Source organism: Bos taurus, chromosome 7 (genome assembly GCF_002263795.3).
Source record: "Bos taurus isolate L1 Dominette 01449 registration number 42190680 breed Hereford chromosome 7, ARS-UCD2.0, whole genome shotgun sequence".
Taxonomy (NCBI): Eukaryota; Metazoa; Chordata; class Mammalia; order Artiodactyla; family Bovidae; genus Bos; species Bos taurus.
The window spans coordinates 20020742-20039127 of record NC_037334.1 but is presented as its reverse complement, the minus strand read 5'-3'; the positions used below and the strand labels follow the sequence as shown (position 1 = coordinate 20039127).

General features: G+C 51.3%; 2 protein-coding genes and 1 non-coding gene across 3 annotated transcripts; 1 reads left to right on the top strand and 2 right to left on the bottom strand.

Annotated features, from left to right (window-relative positions):
* Positions 1–2475: 2475 nt before the first annotated feature.
* Positions 2476–11366, bottom strand: EEF2 (eukaryotic translation elongation factor 2). Its single transcript, NM_001075121.1, has 15 exons — positions 11282–11366; positions 10042–10256; positions 9022–9203; positions 8719–8930; positions 8090–8268; positions 7871–7976; positions 7247–7360; positions 7003–7141; positions 6688–6883; positions 5814–6072; positions 5341–5448; positions 4227–4580; positions 3898–4080; positions 3678–3810; positions 2476–3193 (listed from the first exon to the last, which is right to left on the bottom strand). The coding sequence occupies exons 1-15, from the start codon at positions 11282–11284 to the stop codon at positions 3000–3002; spliced, it is 2577 nt and encodes an 858-aa protein (NP_001068589.1). The 5' UTR covers positions 11285–11366; the 3' UTR covers positions 2476–2999.
* Positions 8343–8415, bottom strand: MIR1434 (microRNA mir-1434). The gene has a single exon (NR_030810.1). It is a non-coding gene; the product is annotated as a microRNA mir-1434 (primary transcript).
* A 4732-nt stretch (positions 11367–16098) lies between the features above and the next one.
* Positions 16099–16871, top strand: LOC100297725 (H3 histone, family 3A-like). Its single transcript, XM_002688923.7, has one exon. It carries the CDS (start codon positions 16155–16157, stop codon positions 16563–16565), a length of 411 nt encoding a protein of 136 aa, XP_002688969.1. The 5' UTR covers positions 16099–16154; the 3' UTR covers positions 16566–16871.
* Positions 16872–18386: the final 1515 nt, after the last annotated feature.

Genomic DNA, 18386 nt, shown 5'->3' with positions numbered 1-18386 from the left:
GGTGTCATCTGCATGTCTGAGGTTATTGATATTTCTCCCGGCAACCTTGATTCCAGCTTGTGCTTCTTCCAGCCCAGCATTAGACGGTAAAGTGTCTGCCTGCAATGCAGGAGACCTGGGTTCGATCCCTGGGCCGGGAAGATCCCCTGGAGCAGGAAATGGCAACCCACTCCAGTATTCTTGCCTGAAGAATTCCATGGACTGTAGCCTATTAGGCTCCAGGCTCCAGTCCATGGAATCGCAAAGAATCAGACACGACTGAGTGACTTCACTTCACTTCAGTTCTTTACTCTGCATATAAGTTAAATAAGCAGGGTTGCTAAGTCATTTCAGTTGTGTTCAATTCTGCATAGCTAGCCAGTCCCCACTGTCCATGATACTCCAGGCAAGAATACTGGAGTGGGTTGCCATTTTCTTCTCCAGGGGACCTTCCTGACCCAAGGATCAAACCTACTTCTCAAGTCACTTTGCATTCACAGGTGGGTTACCACTAGCACTACCTGGGAAGCTGTTAGCCATACTGCAAATACATAAAGATGCAAACTAGGATAGGTATTGCCATTAAATGCTTGAGGATTTATGACTCCTTTTAGGCTCAAGATACATAAGAACTAGCATTGACGAGAAGGCAATGGCACCCCACTCCAGTACTCTTGCCTGGAAAATCCCATGGACAGAGGAGCCTGGTGGGCTGCAGTCCATGGGGTCGCTAGAAGTCGGACACGACTGAGGGACTTCATTCTCACTTTCATGCATTGGAGAAGGAAATGGCAACCCACTCCAGTGATCCTGCCTGGAGAATCCCAGGGACGGGGGAGCCTGGTGGGCTGCCGTCTATGGAGTCGCATAGAGTCGGACACAACTGAAGCGACTTAGCAGCAGCAGCAGCAGCATTGACTGAGCCTTACTGCATACCAGTCAACAACGTGAAGTAAAAAATTTTACTCGTTCTATACTTGGGGAAACAGACCCAGAGAGGTTTTAAGTAACCCACCCAGAGTCACACAGCCAGTAAATGCATAAACTGAGATTCGTCCCCAGAGGCCTGAACCCAAAGCCCACACTGAACCACTTCAGATACCATCTGACACAGGCCATCTGGTTATGATAGTCCCAACCTCATGCAATTCCACTTCACTTCACCATGACTTGCCTTCTTCGCCTCACACCTCATCCTCACTTAAGCGTTGACACAAAAGCTCTTCTTCCAGCCTGGGGACCACCTTCCTCCACTAAACCCAAAGCACACTTCACAGCTAAAGCAGCACTCTCTCACATTCGCTTTTCCCTATTGTTTCCTCATTAATCTGGTACATTTGTCCCCACTAAAGAACCAACAGTGATACATTATTAACCAGTCCTTACTAGACTTTCTCCTGTCTTTTCTTATCCCAGGATCATGTCACATGTCTTCTTAGGTTCCTCTGTGCTTTTTGAGTCTCATTTACAGGGGTTTTGATGACTTGAATACTGGTCTGTTCCCTCAATGTGGGTTTGTCTTGATGTTTTTCTCACAGTTAAAACTGAAGAGATGAGTTTTGGGAAGACCATGTGGTGCCATACCATCATGGGGACTTAACACTGATGTCGACCTTGGTCACCTGGCCCTAGGCAATATTCACCAGGTTTCTACTCTGCCTCCCTCTTCACACAACACTAGGTGGCTCAATGGTAAGGAATCTGCCTGCTACACAGGAGACTAAAGTTCCATCCCTGTGTCGAAAAGATTCCCTGGAGAAGGAAATGGCTGCCCACTCTAGTATTCTTGCCTGGGTAATCCCACAGACAGAAGAGCCTGGGGGGCTTCAGTCCATGGGGTTGCAAGAGTCAGACACAACTTAGCAACAAACAGCATAGAAGTAGCCACAAGGGAAGTTTAAAGTCGCTCAGTCGTGTCCGACTCTTTGCAACCCTGTGGACTGTACCCTACCGGGCTTCTCGTCCATGGGATCCTCCAGGCAAAAATACTGGAGTGGGTTACCATTTCCTTCTCCAGGGGATCTTCCAGACTCAACGATCGAACCTGGGTCTCCCGCATTGGAGGCAGACGCTTTCACCTCTGAGCCACCCCAGGGAGGATGGGTCCACAGTGAGGACAGAGGCAATCTTCCAAGCCTGCACTGACTGCTACAGCACCACCAGTGTCAATTATGTAAATACTGGGTTTGCCAAAAGGTCCCTTCAGTTTATTTTCCTGACATGTTACAGAAAAATGCAAACAAGCTATTTTACGAACCCAACACTCAGTCCCTGGGGCACACTGCTCCCATTTCTAACGCTGAGGGGACACGTGGGCAAAGTGGCTGCCCTGTGGACAGCACAGATGTCTGGCTGGCCTTGTGACAGATGGACTCCTGGACTGTCATTTGGATACTCAACACTGTACTGCGATACCACCGATGGCCTTACTCACTGGCCCAGGGAGCCCATTTGAGCCTGAGCAGACAGAGAAAGACCACATACACACGCACAGTCTCCACCATGTCGAGTTTATTATTCCAATGGCACTAATACAGCTGGAGGTGCTCAGTGACACTGTGCGGGCGGGGTTTCCTGCCTTCTAGCTTCTGTCCAAAGAGAACATCTACCCGCTTGTTTCTTGCCCCCTTCTGGAGGAAAATCCACTAGGGTCCATTTACCCAAATAAACCTCTTAATGCGTTTATTTTTAACTTTTTTTTGACATTAAGTTTCCCTCTCAACAAAAAAGTATTGGTTGTCCCATCCCCTCCCCCATCCCCACCGGCCAGATAAGTCCCTGCTGCGAGGGCACTTGTTGCCCCTGAAATCTGGAAATAAATATCGAAAGAAACGGCATCAAGTGTTCATGTTGAGCGATGGCACGAAGTGGGCCCCAGAAACCTGTCAGGCAGAGCATTACTGGGTCTGGACAGCCTCGAGGTGTTGTGGAGAATGTGGGGGCTTGTTGCTGTGGTCACTTGTCCCTGGGCGCGGGGGCCGCGCCGAGTCCCACCCGGTGGCGGGCTAAGCGGAGGCCGCCTACAACTTGTCCAGGAAGTTGTCCAGGGCTGGGATGCCTTCCTTCAGGCCTTTGCGCTTGCGTGTCTCCGCCACTACCTGACTGGGGCGGCTGGTGTTGTCAAAGGGGTCACCGGGCAGGATCTGCCAGTGGTCGAACACACACTGGGGGAAGGCCTGGCCGCCCGTGTTGGACCTCAGGTCAGCAGTGAAGCCTGCAGAAGGGGCAAACAGTGCTCAATGGGAAACCCAGTATGTGCCTCACGGTCCCCTGGCCAAGACCAGAAACACAGACTCACACCAGAGGATCCCGGAAGTCATGTTAGAGGTTAACCCCGTTACCCTACACTTCACCCAAAGGTTCCCCCCGACAAGGGCTACTGATTAAAGATTGAGGCAGGGCTGGCCCTTCCTGGGCCCCAGGCCTCCATCTGCACCTTCTGAGGATGAGCCAGATCTCCAGCACAGCTGCTCTGTGGCCGTGCTTAGATCCACAGGCCGAGGCCTCTACACTAAATCAACAGTCCTGAGACCCACGTGAGAGAGAAATAGGTCATCCCCTCCTTCACAAGTGTGCTGCAGAAAACTGCAGTAGGCAGCTCCCCTCATGATGAGAAAGGATGGGCCAGGGCTCTATGTCTGCTGGGCTCCACCCTAAAGGCAGTGGGCATCTGAGGACCACACCAGACTGGTACTCACCAAAGGACTCATTGACAGGAAGGTAGGCCTTCACAACAAACATGGGGGTGCCGGCCACCTGGGTCTCCTCAAAGACGTGGCCCCGCTTCCTGTTCAGGACACCGTAGATGCCACCAACCACTTGTTCTGGACACTGTCGGGCAAAAAAGGGCTCTGAGCAGCTGCTGGGCAGGACGGAACCCAAAACAGCAGCTGGGGGTTCCCAGCCCAGCCCCCTTACCTGGATCTCCACAAGATAGATGGGCTCCATGAGCCGGGGCTGGGCAGTCAGCACACTGGCATACAGGCAGCGCCGAGCCGTGGGGATGATCTGGCCACCCCCACGGTGGATGGCATCAGCGTGCAGCGTCACATCATGGACGTCAAAGCGCACGCCCCGCATGTTCTCCTCGCACAGTGCCCCCTATGGAGGAAGGAGGACCACCATCAAGAACCCACCTTCACAGCAGCTCTGAGGGAGAGGCTGGCCACAGCTGTCCTCAAGACCACACACAGTCCCACCTCGGCCGCTGACTGGCCCTGCTGTGCTGTGCCTGAGCACCCCCTCACCTCTTTGGTGGCCCACTGGAAGCCAGCTACCACACTGTCCTTGATTTCATTGAGGTATTGCACACCCTTGGTGATGTCCGTGAGGATGTTGGGGCCCGTGCCATCAGGGCCGAAGCACCAGATCTTACGGGCCTCGGCCACATCCCACTCGTACTTCTCAGCCAGGTAGCGGGCCCGCTGCTTGAGCTCCTGGCGGGCGGACACCTCGCCCTTGTCGATGTCCTCAGCCAGGCCGTCAGGGAAGGGCCGCGCCTTCATATAAAGCCTATTGTGCTTGTTGGGGGACTTGGATAGGCAGAGCACGTTTGACTCCTCGCTGACAGTCTCCCGGTACGAGACAACTGGGTCAGATTTCTGGAAGAGGAACGTGCAAGGTCAGGTCTGCCCCAGAAAGCAGACACCCCAGAAAAGCATCTTCCTAATGATACCCACTTCACACTGGCAGAGGATAGAGAGCAGGGCAGGCTCCACGTGACTTCGTGTAAACAAGTGTGCAGCTAGCTGCTCGCTAAATGCCCACTAACAGGGCTGGCTAAATACACTTATGGTAAAACTGTATGTGCAGTATTAATTGAAAAGTGATTGCAAACATACAAGTGCAAGATCCCATTTCAGAATAGTTTCCTTATTTAGGAAAAAATATGAAAAACCTGTCAATTCCCTCAAGAACAGAAACTTTCATTCCCGTAACTAAAAAGGCTTAACAAGGAAAAACAGCATGTAAAGAAACCCAAAACCTTGGCCAAGCAGACACAGATCTGAGCTCATTTTTAGGAAAAAGCAGAAAATGGAAAACAGAGTGCACCAGCTGGCGGTGGTGGGGCCGCCTACAGAACCTCAGTGTCTGCCCTTTTCACAAGTTTTTCTTTTTTTTTTTGGTAAACTTGTTAGCAGAAATTAGCAGACCCCTCACACTCCAACCCTGCCTGCGCATCTAAACAGCTGATGTCACAACACCACATATTATCTGGCAAAAAGGGGCAAAAGGAAGGAGAATCAAGTGACCCCCACCAGCGGGCCTCTCAGAGCCCACCCAGGTCGTGCTCTCCATCAGCCCTCTTGGTATAGGGGATGCAGGCCTCCAGCTGTCACTGCGTGGCAGCACCAGCCTCACCTTGATGGGGATGCAAGCGTGATCCTCCTCCAGGTCCTTGAGGCAGATCTCCAAGTGCAGCTCCCCAGCCCCCGCGATAATGTGCTCCCCGGACTCCTCGATGATGCACTGCAGAAGGCCAAGCGTCAGCCCAACACCGACCCCAGGACCCAGGACCATGCGGTAACCCAAGGGATTCCAGGGGGCAAGTGGAAAGCCAGCTCCAGCTGGACAAGGTGGACTCCCAACACAGGGTTTAGGGGGAAGGTATCAGGGCCCGTTTTACTAGTTTTCAACATTAACCTTCTAAAAAGAGCCTCAGGGTCCAACCAGTCTGAAAAAACTGTATCAAAGTAGTGTATCAAAGTTGGATTCCTGGGTGGAAAACCACCATTTAAATGGGCAGGAGTTCTGCCAGGTCAGCCCAGCCACATCACATCAACAAGTCAACAACCCACCGCGGCAGGTGTCACCTCTGGCCAAGGGCCACCCACCTGCACCATGGGGTCCGACTTGGCCAGCCGCTTCAGACCTTCCACCAGCTTGGGCAGGTCGGCCGGGTTCTTGGCCTCCACAGCAACCCTGACAACAGGGCTCACACTGAACTTCATCACCCGCATGTTGTGGGCATGCTCAAAGGTGGTGATGGTGCCAGTCTTCACCAGGAACTGGTCCACGCCCACCAGGCCCACAATGTTGCCACAAGGCACATCCTCGATGGGCTCCACGTAACGGCCCATCATCAGGATTGTCCTGGGGAGGGGGGAACGACACAAAAGATGTCAACACACAAGCACTTGTGGGGCAGATCCCCAAGTCACCAGACAAGCCTCCCTTGTTTTTTTGGTAGTACCACACTGCACACGTATTAATTTCTAGACCAGCGAATGAACCCAAGCCTCCTGCAGTGGAAGCACAAAGTTCCCCTCCTTTGAACCTGTGGCTGTCTTCATGTCTAGAGGAGCAGAGCCAGCTCACTAGGGGCCAGTAACCCAGTGACATCTCAGTGCTGGTTCTGGCTCTTATCACCCCAAGACCAGGCAACGTGCTGCTGTGCCTATGCAAGTCTCTGCACCCTAGTGCAGTCAAGGCCTCAGAGAGTCCCACACCTGCAGCAATGACGTTGGGGGGGGTGGGGCGCCACTCTCAACTGCGATCTTTGGGATCACTCTAATTTCCTACCTGCTTCCCAGCTCAGGACTGCATCACACTGAGAACCCTTAGCTGGAGGAAGGGTACTATTTCCTGGTGCTCCCCTCCCCCGGGCAGGTCTCTTTCATTCAGATGACCCCACCGTTCCCCCCTCACTGGATGAAGGAGGAGGAGCAGGAGGCTGTTCGGCCCCCTCTAACTCCCTGAGTACCTCACCTCTGGATCGGCTTCAGGTACAGGTCCTCCTTCTTCCCAGGAGTATAGTTGGGTCCCATGATGCGGACCTTCAGGCCAGTAGACACCAGCCCTGAGAAGACCCGGCCGAAAGCATAGAACCGACCTTTGTCAGAGGTCGGCACCATTTTGGAAATGTACATCATGAGAGGGCCTTTGGGATCACAGCTTTTAATGCCTGAGAAGAGAAATGAAACCCCCAAAGGGGAAAACGTAATTCCATGGCAGCTCAGCTTTCCAAACTCCTGAGGCTCTGTCCAGCATCAGGCCCCTGGGGTGCAGGCAGGCCCCACATACCCATGGCTGCCTCATCGTCTGGGGGCCCCTCGTACAGGAGCTCACAGCGGTACTTCTGGGCCGTCACAGGGGAAGGCAGGTGGATGGTGATCATCTGCAGCAGGGCATCCCCAGCAGGCAGCCAGCGGCGCATCACAGCCTAGAGTAGAGGATGTGAGGGGGAAACGTCAGCAAGAGACCAGAAAGAAAATCAACAAAAGCAGCTCCAAGAAGGTGGGACTCCAGGCAGAGCCTCTCCACTTACCTTCAGAAGCGGTTTGCCCTCCTTGTCCTTATCTTCACTGTCCAACTTGATGTCCAGTTTTTCAATTAGTTTTGCAGTCTCCTCTTTCTTGAAGTTCATGATTGCATCAAACACCTAACATGCAGGAAAGATGGCAAAGTGGGCTTGAGAACATACTTGAAGCCTGCAGTTATGTGCTAGAGCCTGAAGGGCATGGATGGAGCAGGGCCAAAGCTGCAAAAATCCTCACTTACCATTAAACGCCTGACTTAATCTAACAAATAATAGTGCAATCTCTCAACAGACTTAAAAAAACTCACCCTAAGTAAATGGGCATTCTCACTGAAAACTCACTGGCTTACAATAGTCAGCCCCTTCTGCCACATCTCGCCTGCTGCCCAGTCAAGAAGGCTGACTGACCCCAAGATGCAGCCCAAGAATGTGGGAGAGCTGTTAGCCAGGGTTGAACTGAGGGCCTTCTGACCTCCTGCTGTCTCATCCTTGTTCCACGAGCTGACATGCAGCCTGGCCCTGCCTTGCCTTGTGGCATCTTGCCATCGGTTGCAGCAGGTTGGGTACCAGACTGTCTGGGGAGCCCAAGGACAGCCCTGGGAATGGGTATCTACCAAGCTTACACTGGCTCACCTTGAAGATTGGGTCCAGGATGAGCTGGCAGAACGTCCGTGGCAGCTTCTTGCCATCAGGGCTGTTGGCTGACTTGCTGAACTTGCCGGTGGCTGGATCAAAGTACCTGTTCGGAGAACACCCAACCCAAGAGTTAGAGAAATCAGCGGCGAGGGGGGTGGTAATCTGGGTGAAAAAAAAAAACCCTACGGACACTCGAGCAGTGTCTTGAACACTTACCGGTCTCCCCACAGCTTTTTCATCATGTCCTCCACCTTCTTGGCCCGCTCAGCAGGCCCTAGCTGTCCCTCGCCCTTGGCAGCAAACTTGGCCACATACATCTCGGCAAACTGCTTCAGGGTAAAGGCCCAACCGTGGAGACCAGACCCGAAGCCAACAGTACCAAGGACGGGGTCGATCTGCGAGAACAGGAGACAAGTTTAGCTGGAACAGTTGGACGAAAACCACAGCTACAAAATCCCCAGGCACTCCACACCTCAGACCTTAGATTTCTTCAATAGCCATCAGGTCAAAGTGAAGAAATTTTAGTCATCATGTACAAGGTGCCCAACCCCTGGGGGGGGAATGTGTGCAAAGATCCCACAGGGACTGCCCCATGCACCTGTCAGCAAGCAGCGGGAGCCACTACCTCATCCCCCCAGAAGTCCAGCTTTCCTGTCACTCTAAGGTTCCTTGAACCCCAGTTTCCACCTCCCAAGAATCCCCAGGAAGTCACTGATTGAGAAGCAGTTCCCCAGGGGCAGCCCAAGACCACAGCCCTTCCAGTCTGCCCCACGGGAGCAGTGGAAGGGGCTACTAGGAACACAGCAGAGAGAGGTACCCTAAACCCAGCAGTCAGGCTGTCCTACCATGATGTTGCCCATGGGGCCGCTCTCGCCCTCGCCGTAAGTGGAGATGATGACGTTGACGTTCTCCACGATGCGCTGGAAGGTTTGGTAGAGCTCCTCAGGCTCCAGCTGCAGCTCAAGCAGGGCCCGGTCCATCTTGTTCATCATCAGCACTGGCTTGATGCGCTCAGCGATGGCCTGGCGCAGCACCGTCTCTGTCTGCACACACACACCTGCAGACCAGCAGGGGATGAGGCGGCTCTTGCAGCCAGAGAGGGGACAGCCCCAGGTTCCAAGCCGTCCTAGGGGGTGCCCACTACTTACCCGACACGCAGTCCACCACCACCAAGGCACCGTCAGTGACACGGAGTGCAGCTGTCACCTCTGAGGAAAAGTCGACGTGCCCAGGGGAGTCGATGAGGTTGATGAGGAAGCCAGAGCCATCCTTGCTCTGCTTGATGAAATTCAAGTCGTTCTCTGAAAGCTCGTAGAAAAGGGAGATGGCCCTGAAAAGATGGGGACAGGTGAGCCAGGCGAAAGCCACACCTTAGCCTGGCCTGTGGTCAATCAGGTTCCCACCGAGGGGGAGTCAGGTGGACACTCTTCATTCTTAAGTGAGGCTGGGATCCAATAAAAAGCCAGGCAGATGCCGCAACCTGTCCCCTCCCCCTGCATTACTCATCCTTAAAGATGAACTTGAGACTCCCAACACAAGAGCCACCGCATCTGGGGACATTTATCTTCGCAGCACTCTCTGCCAGGGACAGCCACTTCCCTGGCACCAGAATCCACCTGGGTGCTCCCAGGCTCAACACACCTGTTGTCAAAAGGCAGCTACTACATAGGAGCTAGAAATCCCAAAGGTGACTTTTCACCCTTCCCTGCCCTGCAGGGAAGTGAGCCTCAGAGCAATGACCAAGGACAAATGACTAAATGAAGACACCTGCCATCACTGCTTTTTCTTTGGGGTGGGGGAGGTTCTCACCCTGACATCTGGGGTCAGAAAACTCACAGGGGGCTGCCGTGCACACAGCAGGACTTTGGCATTGACCCCAGATGCCAACAGCATCCTCCAGACGTTGCCAAGAGCCCCCAGCTCCCTTCCCCTCCAACCTCCTTAACTCTACCACCCATCACTGTGCCTCTTCCCCTGGAGGCAAAAGTGCCCATCCCAGCAGATGAAGCTCCATCATCCCTCCCAGTTCAGAAGCCCAGTTCCAAAGTGCTCCTCTCCCCAGAAGCCTGTGGGAAAAGGCCTATGTCTATCCTTCCTGCCCACTACCAAGGACTCAGAGCAAGCAGCAGCCCCGTCCCTGTGGAGTCGACACCAAGGGACTTGCTCACGTTGACTTGATGGTGATGCAACGCTCCTGCTCATCCTTCCGGGTGTCAGTGAAGCGGGTCTCCCCAGCCCGGGCAGAGGCGATGATACCCGCCTTGCACACAAGGGAGTCCGTCAGAGTGGATTTGCCATGGTCCACGTGGGCAATGACAGACATGTTCCGGATGTTGGCCTTCTTGTCCATGATGGCCCGGATCTGGTCTACTGTGAAGTTCACCTGGGCAGGGTGGAGGAGGGGAGGGTCATGACAGGCCAGCACTCCAAGAAGGATCCTTGGCACAGAGACTTTGATCAATAGAGGCTGCTGGGCCCTAGCCAAAAGAGGCTGGTCCCCCGTGCTGCCAACTCCGACCTTTCTTTGTTAACACCCCTTTAAAGGTGTCCAATTCACCCTGTCCCTGAAAAGCCTGATCTTGGCTGTCACACACAAAGTGAAAACTCAGAACGGAAACTGGGGACTAAGTCCCAAAGAGTGACAACAGATTCCCTTTATACTAGGTAGATACTGGGGTCTCGTGGGGTCCAGCTGAACCTCAGGTGTCCCACTGTGTGGGCACTGGTATACCCCGAGGCTTCCCAACCAAAGGAGCTCTCCGAACTCCAAGGTCACCCCTCTCTGGGGTTGTGGGGGTCAGTTAGAGCCATCCACCCCACCTTTGATTCATAAATATGCCACCCCCGGTTTGGGGAGGGGGGTTGCGCAGCCCTACCAGGCGCGAACCTCCACCTCGTGGCTTTAGATCAGGTGTTCACAACTGGGAGGTTCACGAAAGACAAGACACCAGGCCAAGATTACACAGCGGGAGAAGATCGGGCGCTTCTAAAGGTCTTACTCTTCTCTCCTTTAGCCATTTCCAAGACGCCCACGGCTCCCAGCAGAAAATCAGACTGAAACTCCCGGCCCGCGAGTTACATAAGGCGGCTCCCCTCTCCCGGCTCGCGCTGCGGCGCCCGCCATTACAGCGTCTGCCACATCATCATACCCCCCCCGCCCCGCCTCCGCCCCAGCTTCAGCCAGGCCCGAGACCCCGCGAGGCGGCGGCGCCCCCGGAAGCGGAGGTCGGCGAGCAGTGCGGCGTGCAGACATGGCGGTAGCCGCTTCACCTGTCCCGGCTCTACCGGCCCCGGCCGCCGCCATGTCTCCTCCCAGTCAGGGAGGCCACAGGTCTCCAGGCTTGGCAGCGCTAGCCCTGCCGAGGCCCCGCTGCCGTTTCAGGCCCCTGGTTGAACAGCGTTGCTCACCATGGTGGCGGATGGCGGTGGATTCTCCCAGGCAGATCCGAGCAAGCTAGGTCGCGCCGAGGATGGCGGCGACGACGGCGGAAGAGAACGCTGACGTCAACACCCGAGACTTTATAGGCCGACGCCGGTTGGGCGGGTCATCTGACCTCGCTTCGGGGGCGGAGCGAAGCGACGCCGCGCGCAAGCGCAGGAACACCCTCCCCACCTCCACCACCCAACCCGGGTAACCCCTTAGGCGGCGGCGCGGCTGCTCTAATACCAAGGATCTGCATTCCATGCTTGGATTTTCCCGGGGGCGTGGTTGCCTCGAGCTGGGTGCGCGCGATGCAATACTTAGGTGCAAAAAGCGATGAGTGGCATTTTAGCTGAGACTATTATCCATATCTTAACAACTATGTCATTTTGCAAAGGGCCAACCACTTCTATGAAAAAGATATTACGATGTGAATAGAGTCTGTGGATTGTACTAAGATTAAAGTTTGATATGATGACTGACAGTACTAGGTCCGGGACAGGGAGAAGCGTACTTGGGACCTCTGGACTAGTTCTGCAGTCAGCTGTCTTTAATTATTTCTTAAAACAAAAAACCTTTCGAAAGCAGATATTAATCACCCACTTTTCCCATAAAGACAAATTCAGCGTCTACTACGCTAGGCATTGCTATAGGCTTTGTGGATAAAACAGTAAATAAAACACCTTATCAGCTCCATCACTCTAAGTGATGCAGACTAGATATGCAGGTTTTTCTATGCTTCAGTTTCTTTATCTGCGCAATGGGATGATCAATACTACTTCTTTGTTTGAGGGAGAGTAAAATTCACTAAATAGATGTAGAGGGATTAGCACCGAGTCTGACACAGTTCTCAATACACCTCAGTTATTTCTAATTAGTTATCGTTACAATTATAGAACACATTTCAGGGACTGGTTTGCTGCATCACAAGCGTGGGAGCTAGGCGCTTTTCCACATGCGCAATCTCATTTTCTATTTCATTTTCTCTCCAGGGGGAGGCGCAGGAACACTATTTTGTATTCCTGTCCTGATATGACCCTAAGAAACCGTTGTATATCAGATCTTCGACTCCAGGAAAAGAATTGGCATTTAATTTAGGATCTTTATTCTTTATAAAGAGCCCAGCCCAATGCCTGGAACACAGTAGGCGCAAGTAAGTATATCTTGCATCAGGTAATCATATTCTCATTAGTGTAAATAAATCCCCTTCAATAAATCTTCCCCTAAATTCACTCTGTCAAAAGAAGGGAGCCTGCAGTGATATCCCTGCGCTGGAAGAAGAAACAGTTGTGCCTCTGTACAAAGCTATGCAAGTTCGAATAGACTCTAAAATAAGACTGTCTTCTCTTATCCCTACAAAGGGCTTTACGCATTTTGTTTTGTAAAGCGCGGTCACAGCCCTGATTTCATTTAATCAAAGATTACTATCACGATCCCACGTTTAACCCAGGGGGAAACTGAGGCAGTAAGGCGCTGCTCCCTAAATATCTATTGAACGACCGAGACGCAGAGCTGCAGGCAGCCAAAGTCAATGCCCTAGCTCAATTCCGGGTATTCAAACACGTGCGCCTGTGTTCGTGTCAGGAACGTTTTATATTAGTTTTACCAGGCAAGCGCATGCACCCTTCGGGGGACGCCTTTTCAGCAGATGGGTATCCAGCTTCTCATTCTTAATAAATGTTTTATCTTAACCTTTTTTAATGTTTAAAGTGCACTCAGCATACAACGTGTGCTAGGCTCCGTCTGAGGCACTCGACAGCACCTCCTTGCAAAATAGAACATTTCAGAGAAGAAAAGCAAAGGTTTTCATTAATAGGGTTGAATTTGCTCGCAAGTGAATAGATTGTTTATTGGGAAATTCTAACTTAGTCTAAGTTAAAGAAGCTGGGGAGAGGAGGATAGCGAAATTTAAGACATCCTTCCCCATACAGGGCTTCCCTGGTGGCTCAGATGGTAAAGAGCCTGCCTGCAGTGTGGGAGATCTGGGTTCAATCCCTGGATCAGGAAGATTCCCTAGCAAAGGAAATGGCAACCCACTCCAGTATTCTTGTCTGGAGAATCCCATGGACAGAGCAGCCTGGTAGGCTACAATCCACGGGGTTGCAAAGAGTCGGACACGACTGAGCGACCTCTCTTTCTACACTCTAACCCCCATGGGGAGGAGTTCCACCCTGAAGCTGTAGGGGTCGGGCCAGATGTTGGCAGAGGACAACTGCCCACCAGACCCAGAAACCTGGGGGAGAAGCAGAGCTTCAGCACAGAGAAAAAGCAGCCACAGCCAGGCTCTGGGTCTGCAGTAATAAATACCTGCGGGGGTAAAGGGCGGGGAGGAACCAAGAGAAAAAAGTAACCTCTGCAGGGAGGCTCTGCTGCGCATGCGCATGCTGCGGCGCAGGGAGGACAGGAAGGACCCCGGAGGCTCTGGCAGCGGCCCCTGCTGACCAAAGGCCGCCACTGCATGCCCCTTGCATCTGCCTTTGATGCTGTTGAAGGCTTATCACCACCTTTTAAATTTATTCGTTCATGTAATCTTCCCCACACCCCGGGTTTTGTGTGGCCTATTTTACGCAGGAGCAAAGTGAGGCTCAGAGAATTAATTTCCCCAAGGTCACACAGCTAATAAGGGTGGAACCAAGTGACTTTAAATTGTACGGTTGGAATATTACTCAACCTTAAAAAGGAAGGAAATTCTGACCCGGGCTACAACATGGATAAGACGACATTATGTTCAGTGAAATAAGCTGGAAGCAAATATTGCATAATTCTACCTATTGTCATTGTTTAGTCACTAAGTCATGTCCACGACCCCATGAGCTGTAGCCCACCAGGCTCCTCTGGCTATGCCATTTTCCAGGCAAGAATACTGGAGTGTGTTGCCATTTCCTTCTCCAGGGATCTTCCCCACCCAGGGTTCAAACCCGTATCTGCCTGCTTGCCAGGCGGATTCTTTACCACTGTGCTACCTGTGAAACCTTAATTGTACCTGTACTCCTTAAAGGAGTCAAATGAAAAAGACAAGCAAAGTAGTGGGTGCCAGGAGCTGAGGGAAGGGGAACGGGAGTCAGTGTTTGAAGGGGACAGAGTTTCAGTTTGGAAAAATTGAAAAGTCATGGAGATGGATGATGCGGGTGGCTGCACAACAATGTGAATGTACGGAACACACTAAACTGCACGCTCAAAAATGATTAAAAAGGTCAATTTTACGTCATGTCTATTTTGCCACAATAAAAAAGGAATGGTTTAGTCAGGAAGCAACCCTGCCCCACTACTACTTCCTAGATGGATTTCAGATTTGGCTGACATTAAGACAGATATTGTGAATGTAGATTCAGCCCTCACTGTCTGTGTGAATTTGGGCAAGTTACATAACTTCTCTGAGCCTCAAATTCTTCATGTAAAATGTTGAATAATAACAGAATCTGTTGAATTATGGGGATCTTGTGAAACTGAAATAAGTTAATATAAATAAAGCACCTAGGGACTTCCCTGGTGGTCCAATGGCTAAGACTCTGTGCTTCCAATGCAGGGACATGGGTTCCACCGCTGGTCAGGGAACTAGATTTCACGTGCCACAACTAAAGATCCCACATGCTACAGCTAAGACAGGACACAGCCAAATAAATAAATTTTTTTAAAAAGCACCTAGCACATTAAGCCCCATTGAAGAGTTTGCTCCTCTTATGGGCTAAACTATGCCTGCTCCTCAACTCACATATTAAAGACTTAACACCCCAGGACCTCAGAATGTGAGTTTATTTGGAGACAGGGTTTGAAAGAGCCAATTAAGTTAAAATGAGGTCTTTAGGTCCTAACTTAATGTGACACCAGTCATACTGGTGAGATTGTGGAAAGACAGGCCCAGAGGGAAACTGTGAAGACACAGAGAGAAGGCAGCCGTCTGCTAGCTACGGACAGAGGCCTCGGCAGAAACCAGCCTTGCCAACATACCTCCATGTGCGACTTCTGACCTCCACAACTGTGAGACGATAAAGTTCTGCTGTGTGAGCCACCCAGTCTGTGGCGTTTTGTTGTGACTGCCCCAGCAAACTGAAACAGCTGTCATTGTGGAATAAACACTAGATTTTATATATTGCAACCATTCCTTCTAGGAGCATTTATTAACACTTACTACATGCTGTACTGAAGAGAGGGAGGAACTCTCTTATATTTTGAGGCACAAAATTTAAACCGGGTGTTGGGTGCTCCAAAAAACTCAGTCCCAATGGTCATTATTATTTTTGACTGCACCATGTTGCATGTGAGGGTCTTATTGTTCCCCAACCAGGAATTGAACCCATGCTCCCTCGCATTAGAAGTACAGAGTCTTAACCAACTGGCCTGCCACGCAATCTCCCTGATGATGTTATTGTTGTTTAGTCTCTAAGTCGTGTCCAACTCATTACGACACCATGGACTGTAGCCCACCAGGCTCCCCTATCCGTGAGATTCTCCAGATAAGAATACTGGAGTGGGTAACCATTTCCTCCTCCAGGGGATCTTCCTGACCCAGGGATCGAATGGACGTCTCCTGCATTGGCAGGTGGATTCTTTACTACTGGGCCACCAGGAAATGCCCCTGATGATTACATTAAAAAAAATTTTTTTGGCCATACTGTGCAGCATGTGGGATCTCATTTCCCCAACCAAGGATCGAACCCATGTCCCCTGCATTAGAAGCATGGAGTCTTAATCACAGGACCATCAGGGAAGCCCTCTGATGATTATATTTTAATATCACTTTTTAAAATTCAAATAGGTAGCCGCCGCCGCGCCGCCGTCGCTCTCCAACGCCAGCGCCGCCTCTAGCTCGCCGAGCTCCAGCCGAAGGAGAAGGTGGGTAAGTAAGGAGGTCTCTATACCATGGCTCGTACAAAGCAGACTGCCAGCAAATCGACCGGTGGTAAAGCACCGAGGAAGCAACTCGCTACAAAAGCCGCTCGCAAGAGTGCGCCCTCTACTGGAGGGGTGAAGAAACCTCATCGTTACAGGCCTGGTACTGTGGCACTCCGTGAAATTAGACGTTATCAGAAGTCCACTGAACTTCTGATTCGCAAACTTCCCTTCCAGCGTCTGGTGCGGGAAATTGCTCAGGACTTCAAAACAGATCTGCGCTTCCAGAGTGCAGCTATTGGTGCTTTGCAGGAGGCAAGTGAGGCCTATCTGGTTGGCCTTTTTGAAGACACCAACCTGTGTGCTATCCATGCCAAACGTGTAACAATTATACCAAAAGACATCCAGCTAGCACGCCGCATACGTGGAGAACGTGCTTAAGAATGATGGGAAACATTTCATTCTTTAAAAAAAAAAAAAATTCTCTTCTTCCTGTTATTGGTAGTTCTGAACGTTAGATATTTTTTTCCCATGGGGTCAAAAGGTACCTAAGTATATGATTGCAAGTGGAAAATAGGGGACAGAAATCAGGTATTGGCAGTTTTTCCATTTTCATTTGTGTGTGAATTTTTAATATAAATGCGGGGACATAAAGCATTAGTGAAAGTCAACATGTTTCAGTGAACAAGTTTCAGCAGTTCAACTTTATAACAATTATAAATAAACCTGTTAAATTTTTCTGGACAATGCCAGCATTTGGATTTTTTTAAAACAAGTAAATTTCTTATTGACTGCAAAAAAAAAAAAAAATTCAAATAAATGCAAAAACAGTCCATGACGACGAGGAAAGCACTCGACTTTTTTTTTTTTTTTTTAATATTTATTTATTTGACTGCACCAGGTCTGAGTTGCCACACATAGGATCTTTAATCTTTGTGCGGTATGTAGGATCTTTTTAGTTGTGGTATGAAGGTTCTTTAGTTGCACACACAAACTCTTAGTTGGGGCATGTGGGATCTAATTCCCTGACCACCCTGCATTGGGAGTATGTAGTCTTAGCCATCAGAGAAGGCAATGGCACCCCACTCCAGTACTCTTGCCTGGAAAATCCATGGACAGAGGAGCCTGGTAGGCTGCAGTCCATGGGGTCGTGAAGAGTCGGACACGACTGAGCGACTTCACTTTCACTTTTCACTTTCATGCATTGGAAAAGGAAATGGCAACCCACTCCAGTGTTCTTGCCTGGAGAATCCCAGGGACGGGGAAGCCTGGTGGGCTGCCGTCTATGGGGTCGCACAGAGTCGGACACGACTGAAGCGACTTAGCAGCAGCAGCAGTCTTAGCCATTGCACCACCAGAGAAGTCCCAGCATCCGATTTTTTAAAGATAGGACCAGTTATTGTCGATTTCTCCTTTTGTCTCAGGATCCAGGATTACTGCAAACAGCTCAGGGTTAGGTAGTCCAGCTACACGCAGCAGGGATATTGTTGCATGGAATTTTCTGGAACAGCTTTAGGAAGGGGTATCGCTTCTCTGAATGATTGGACAGCTGAGTATAGGGAGGTCTGGCAGGTTGCATGGTGGGAATGGGCGGGCCAGCGCTGGTGCCTAAGATCACAGAACTGTGTCTAGGTCTCAGGGAGGAGCTTGGCCCCTTCCGGAGGTTCTGTTCAGATCCAGTTTACAGAGGTTAAAACTGAGACTCCTAGAGGGTAAGCGAAGGTGGGTCTGTTCTGGACTCTGCCTTCCTGAGGGCTCCAGTGGCCCCTTAGGGACTCTATTAGAGACCTGCTCAAACTGTTTTGCATTTCTTTGTTCCTAAACTGCCCCCTGGGACCTCCGGGCTGTGGGACTTTCCACCCGCCCCGCCCTTCCCCGCCTGCAAACACACCCATCAGCTCCGAAGCCAGGCTCAACCTTTTTGCAGGGAATCCCTGACATCCCTCCGGGCTCACCGCTGTTGGGTCTAAGCAAATGTTTTCCTGGGAGCCTGCAAAGAAGTGAAATAAAGTGAAAGTCGCTCAGTGGTGTCCCACTCTTTGCGACCCCATGGACTATACAGTCCATGAAATTCTCCAGGCCAGAATACTGGAGTGGGTGACCTTTACCTTCTCCAGGGGATCTTCCCAACCCAGGGATCTGAACCCAGGCCTCACACATTGTGGGTGGATTCCTTACCAACTGAGCCACCAGGGAAGCCCTGGGAGCCTGTGGTTGGGGGGAAAAAAAGTCCCTGCCCTCTGGGGAGCTGACCCACTGGAG